General features: G+C 31.8%; 1 protein-coding gene across 5 annotated transcripts in view; it reads right to left on the reverse strand.

The window, feature by feature from the left end:
• The window catches only part of LOC134691209 (centromere protein O-like), a 33,868-nt gene that overhangs the window by 25,418 nt on the left and 1,794 nt on the right, over nt 1-6,656 (reverse strand). Inside the window, exon 1 of one of the 5 annotated variants that reach the window (XM_063551550.1) lies at nt 6,110-6,357. The exons of 3 other annotated variants lie outside the window; for them this stretch is intronic. Coding sequence is in view for 1 of the 2 variants with exons in the window: in XM_063551549.1 (XP_063407619.1) it covers nt 4,443-4,464 (22 nt within the window). In the remaining variant the exon portion in view is untranslated. Of the gene's footprint in view, nt 1-4,442; nt 4,480-6,109; nt 6,358-6,656 lie in introns of those variants that run through there. One more of the 5 variants, XM_063551549.1, reaches the window with a different exon arrangement.

A 6,656-nucleotide genomic window follows, 5' to 3' on the forward strand; every position in this document is an offset into this window, starting at 1 on the left:
TTTTCTCAATGTTTTTCTGGACAAGTAAAATTTAGGGGAGTTTAACTTACCCAAGACAAGTGCTCATGTCATCACAAAAAATATTTCCACTGTTTGCGTTTCTTTTATACACATGTATTATGATGCTTTTTCATATAAAAAGAAGATGGTTTGATTGCCAATGAGACAACTCTCCAGAATCATAACAATAGACCAAATGATTATGACACAGAAATTAACAACTATAGGGCACTATACATGTATGTCCTTTAACATGGCCATTCCAGCAGTCAGCATAATCATTTTTATTGTCTTTAACAATTTTTTTTCTACATGTAGCTGGTTTCTACTATGAAATCACTCCGACTTAAACCATGTTAACAGTTCTGGTTTCAAAATGGCATAAAAAGTGTTAGGTATGCCCTAAAAATTAGGATAGGTAGGGTTAGTGGAAACACATGTATTATATTTTTTGGCCTTACAAATGTACGTGAGAAAAATTCAGGGGAGATTATTCAAACATTATAATTAACTTTCATATTAATTATAAATATAAGTTAGTATATTTTATTTACTTCTTCAAGTAAATAAAGGTTACTTGTACAAGTAGTACCCCTGACTGATTATTTTAAATCAAACACCTGTAATAAATTTTAATTATCCTAATCAAAGATATCATTGTCTCCTTAGTGATGAACCATCAACAATGATCAACATGTTCTTGCTCCAAACATTATCATCAGGGTTCTCACTAGGAAATTTTCATGGTGAGTCCTGGGACTCATCACTTTTAGAAATGGTGAGTCCCAAAAGATTTTGATGAGTCCAGTATGCATGTATTTTTTTTGTGTCATAATATAATGAATTATGACGAAATACAACTTAAACGATGTGTGTTGGGTTGGTAGTTTTTATTAAATTAATACAAATTATGACCTCTTATTAATAGTTATTGTTCAAAATATAAACATGTAACAGACTTCTTTCTGGGTCATTCATATTCTTGATGTGGGGCAACATTGAATAAAATGTTGGTTTGCCAAAGCCAGAGTTCCACAAAAAAGATCAGGGCGATAGGTATGGTTTTATTTTTTATTTTTTTAATATGAATGGACTATTTAATAATAAACTCAGTTAAACAATTTGTCTGGTCATGTTTAGTTACCAAAATTTATCAAAATTACAAAAAAAATAACTTTACAAATTAACCCCTCCCTCTGTACACCCTTTTCCCAATTAAATTAGTATAGATTGAGCTATATACACCAAATTTAACTACTTTCATGGCACTACCATATCAGCTGTTTATTTTAAATGTCTATAAATAGCCAGACTGAGTTGTCTGTTACTTAGGTGTTTCCCCAAGTATTTTTCCCACCTAAAATGATCATGTGACATGTTTAGTAAGAAAATTAGTAAGTAAATTTTATTTAGAGTCAGCATATATATATACCCGGTATACATAATAACAGAGAAAACATGAGCTCTGGTCAGCTCTTTAACCGACTAAACAAAAGAAAACATTTGGTCAAGGAATTCATTTTCTGGATTATTCTGCATTTAATAATTTAGTTTGGATTTTTATTCATTTCATTTAAGGTACAGTCAAGCATTTGTATCTAAAAAAAAATAGTTTGCAAAGATTTTTTTACTTTTCAATTTGACAAATGTCTCATGATCACCGTTCATTGGCTTGTTCAACCATGCAGACAATGTAAATTATAAATCTATCAGCTGTCAGAAATATTGATCTTCTTATCACCAGTCTATGGAAGGTGCGATACGATACAAACTTTTCTTATATCAATGAGCGATATTGTCTTATATCAGCGAGTTGCATTGTGGGAAATCGCAGACGAATGTATACATTTTTATGAAGGAAGGAAGATTTCTCAATATGAAGTAATGATTCTTTTCTTAAAACAGGCTGACATTTAACAAGACATACGTCTGCTGTATAATTTCCATGAATTATTTTAAGTTATACCAAGCAAGGTGTATTTAAAACGAGAAAATTGAATTGTTTAATAAATGAGACATAAATGCACGATTTATCATTTATAGATGTACAAATTCAATTAATGTCATGTAGCAAATTATGTGGAATGCAATTGAGATGAATTCAATTGTTAGATAAGCCAAAATCGCCTATAAGTAAAAGATACTGCTATATTTTAAAATATCAATGCAATGTTTGTCTTATATCATAGCGATATTTTTTTAATATCAAAAATTTATGAATGCGATTCTTTTCTAATATAACTGCTATAGTTTTCTAATATAAAATTAATACGATGATACGTCACAATGCATGTCAAATGAACCGCACACATAATTCACAAACTTAGTTCATGATCGGCTTAATATTTGAGGATCAATATCACTAAAATTTCGTATCTATAACAAAATTAACGCTTACACGATCTTATCATTTTAAAAATGTTGCTTGACCCTATTGATATTTGAAAGTGTTAACAACCTGTTCAGTCTATTGTTTTCAATCACATGGTTTAACCGACTAATTCTATTTGAAGTGATGATGCAATGGTGGAATATAAAAATACGGTTGTAAATAGACTACCAACCTATTAGATTCTAATATAGGTCCAGTGGCAGATCAATGCATTTGAATCGGAACATTTGGTTGGACCCCACCCCCTTATCCTAGGTTTGGAACCCCCTTTTGAAAACAGCTGGATCTGCCCTTGAGGTCCCAATGCTATAGCCTATCCACATGGGTAATATCGAAACAGACAAAAACTAGATATGTCAAAGCAACACGAATTGTCCCGTCTTAAAATGTTGAAAAATCTGCAATTTCAATAACAAACGATGACACAAACATGATGGTAGTCTCACATGTAAAAATTCAGCTCAAAATCTAGAGGCGTATAGAAAAAGAGTCAGTATAACTGTGATTTTCAACAATTTTCAATGTTGTTAATCTTTAATTTTGGCAAAAATTAGCTGAGCAAAACAATTTTAAATCTGCAAATCATCATAGTTAGCTCACATACAAAAAAAAATCAGTCCAATATCTGAAAGCATTTAGAAAAAAAGTCTGTATAACTGAAATTTTCAACAATTTATCAAAGTCCATAGCCCGTAATTGCGACAACAATTAACCAAGCAGAACAAACTTTAAACTTGATCTGTAACTCATCATGGTTAACTCACATAACAAAAATCAGCCCAATATATGAAGGCGTTTAAAAAACAACTACGTATAATGGTTTGTTACGGAATGACGGAATCTGACGACATTGTTTATTAAACCCCATCTGTACTGGCATTTTCAAATTTTGAAAATGGTGGATTGAACCTGGTTATATTGCGCTAAACCTGTCACGTGTAAGACAGTATCATCAAATTCTGTCATATTTATAACGATGCATGAACAAAACAGACATAATAGGTAAAATTGTCAAAATATGGATACAGCAGTCAAATATTAATACTAATAATTACTAATACATTAATATCGATATTACAAAAACACCGTTATGATATTTTAAAAGTATCGCATTGATATTTTGAAAATATCGCATTGTTTATTTATGTTTATAAGAAAAACATAGCACTTCAAATTTTACACGGACATAAACATTAGCTTCTAACTAACTTCTGAATGTATATTTAGACTCAATTGTTGTTTATATTTGAACAATAAGTTTTAAAGTTAGTATTTTCTTAATTTTTCGTTGCTGCAAACAACATTTTCCGCATGGAATGTCTGCATATTTACAATTGATATTAGACAATATCGCTCATTGATATAAGAAAAGTTTTTATCGATACGCTTCTTCCATAGACTGATCACATCGATGTTTTGACATCAACTTCCGGTCTAGTTTCTTGTCAAAACAATGTCATTTCATTAATCTTCTAGGCAAAACGGTGTTTCTGTGAATCAGGGGATACAATCAGGACACGGGTTTAAAAAATGATGCGTCCAGCTCGATTTCCATGCGTCCAGGACGCGTATACGCGTCTTAACGAGAACCCTGATCATGATTATTACAATATCAGAAGATCATGCATATCTATGTCAGAATTGCTGTCCCTCCTTTCTTATTTTTCACTGTGGCAATTTATCACACATGTATACAACCAAAGCATGCAAGCACTTCAAAGCATCTTTGTCCATTGTCATGTATTCCAGATGTGGTTTTAAATATCTATATGTCTATAACAGGGGCGGATCCAGGATTTTAGGTGAGGGGGGTTGCATAAACTTAACAATGCTTAAGTGGAGCGTAAAATTTTCAAAATTATTGAAATGTTCTTCTAGAGTGGGTGCAATGAAGAAGTGTGGTGAGAAATATCTTGTGGTAAAATTAGCAAGAAATTAAAGTTTCAAGCTTAAATCACCCCAATCCATTCCTGACAATCTACAATCACCATAATTAACTAGAAATATGTGAGCTTCTATTCATTGAGACTACCTCTAAATATATATTTACCAGAAAATGGGACTGAACACATATTAGTAGAATACAGACAATCCTGAGTACACAAGCTGACCCACCATAATCTGATAATAAAATCAAGTGAATGTCATGTCAATGGTTACTTGATAACCATGATAACTGGTGTTACATTTCAATCAAATATATTCAGGGGGTTGGGTTTTTGTCTAGTTTAAACATATTTATCTATAGTGAACTTAGAAACTAGTTATTACAAATTATATCAATCCTAATACCACTTTACCATGTTTACAGGTCTGCCTTTTTAGCAGCATATTAACCTGCTTTTTTCAAATTTCTACACAGGTTTTACATGAAAGAAATATTGCTCTCTCTTAACATGGGTTATCCATTATCGTCCCCCTTCCGACAGACTATCTGACATTGTTTCTAAAGACCGTACTTGCATACGGTGTCAAGGGAGAACAGTCCCTGAAATTTTGTTCCCGAAATGGTTTGAATCAGGAATCTTTGTGTTATGCACTGACCACATACTTCCGCAAAATTTATAGGTTGCCAATGAGAAACAAATATTGACAAAGAGATATTTAATAATGATACTTATATTAAATAAAACTAACCTTTCCCTTGAACCAGTATTTCTATCTTTCTGTTTCATTAATAAAAAAAAATCTAACCTACTCTGTTTTCTTGGCTGTGCCTTGATAAATAATCAACCCAACAGTCAGTCAGGGGTACTACTTGTACAAGTGTATTTTATTTACTTGAAGAAGTGAAAAAAAGTATACACATATAAGTAAATAAATAATGTTTGAATAATCTCCCCTTAATTTTCTGAAAAATTTACTTGTATAAGTAGATTTTTCTTACAATCCAACAAAAGCCTCATGTTTTGAGATGTAAAACCATGCCTTTAATGATTTTTCCAGGTTTGCTCAAATTTTTTCATTAAAGTTCAATGTTTCATCTCATTATATCATCAAAGAAACTGATTGAGCAAAGATCTTGTATATTTGCGCAAGGCCTTCAAAAATTGCTCCTCTGGGGCTTGTAAATGAGCAGTGTTAAGAAGATAACAGACAAATGGGACTTTCATTGTCCATGAAATTACACTTAAATGATTAGTAAAGACATCTGCAAAGGGTACACAATTTCAAATTCTATTAGAGCAAAGAAATATTCAAAATTCAAGAAAAGAAGAAAGGTTGATTTTTTTAACTATACAAGTAAAAAAAATCTGAATGCCGAAGGGACATAACTCAGCCAATTTTTGTTTTACCTATACAAGTAAATAAAATTCACTTGTATAAGTATCCTACAAATTTACTTATATGTGTATATTTTTTTTTACTTCTTCAAGTAAGTAAAATACACTTGTATATAAGTAGTACCCCTGACTGACAGTGGGCAGGGCCCTTTCACCTTCTACAAAAATGTTCTATGTGGGAAAGCGAGTTGGGGATGTGTTGCAACTTCGATTATCAAAGAAATAGTTTATAAAACCGCAACTATAATGTAACAATTGTTTTACTTTAACTACTAAAAGCCTATGATATTTGTCATCAAACATGTCAAACACTGTACTGCGTTTGACAACTTCCTTTGAAGTTTATGATATTTATAGAACTTATGATCTGATGATACACTGTCATGACTGTAGGTTTGTCAATTAGTAATCAAGTTGATTCTGTTAAACTTACTGTTTTATATACTTCTTTGATGAATTCTTTTTGTTGAATCAACACATACTTCATGCACTTTGTTGAGCTGAAGACAACCCATGCTTTGCAATACACCTTATCGCTATTTGTTTCCCATTACTGGACATCACATGGGTTCCCGTAAAATCTTGACGTCATAAAAATAATACAAAATATCTGACGCCACAATGGAAAAGTAATTGTTGTTTGACGTCAATAGTTCGAGCGGGACATATTCTGGTATCAGCCGTGATAAGGTGTATTTCAGGAGGGTGTACGCCCCCCATGCCCCCACCTAAATCTGCCCCAGGCCTGTTTAAATATACCATTTAACATGATTAAGTCACAATATATGTGATGTGATTGTTTCCTTTCATTAGTAGACCAGAGGGGATTGTGCTCCCCTGTTACACATAAAAAAAATATTTTATTATATAATTACTTATGGATCTGTCTTCTTTTTTTAAGATATACAAGGATTTATACAGTAAGACTTTAATAGACAACTTCTACAAAGACAAATACTTGGATTTTAATATAATTTTTA

This window comes from Mytilus trossulus, chromosome 11 (assembly GCF_036588685.1).
Source record: "Mytilus trossulus isolate FHL-02 chromosome 11, PNRI_Mtr1.1.1.hap1, whole genome shotgun sequence".
Lineage (NCBI taxonomy): Eukaryota > Metazoa > Mollusca > Bivalvia > Mytilida > Mytilidae > Mytilus > Mytilus trossulus.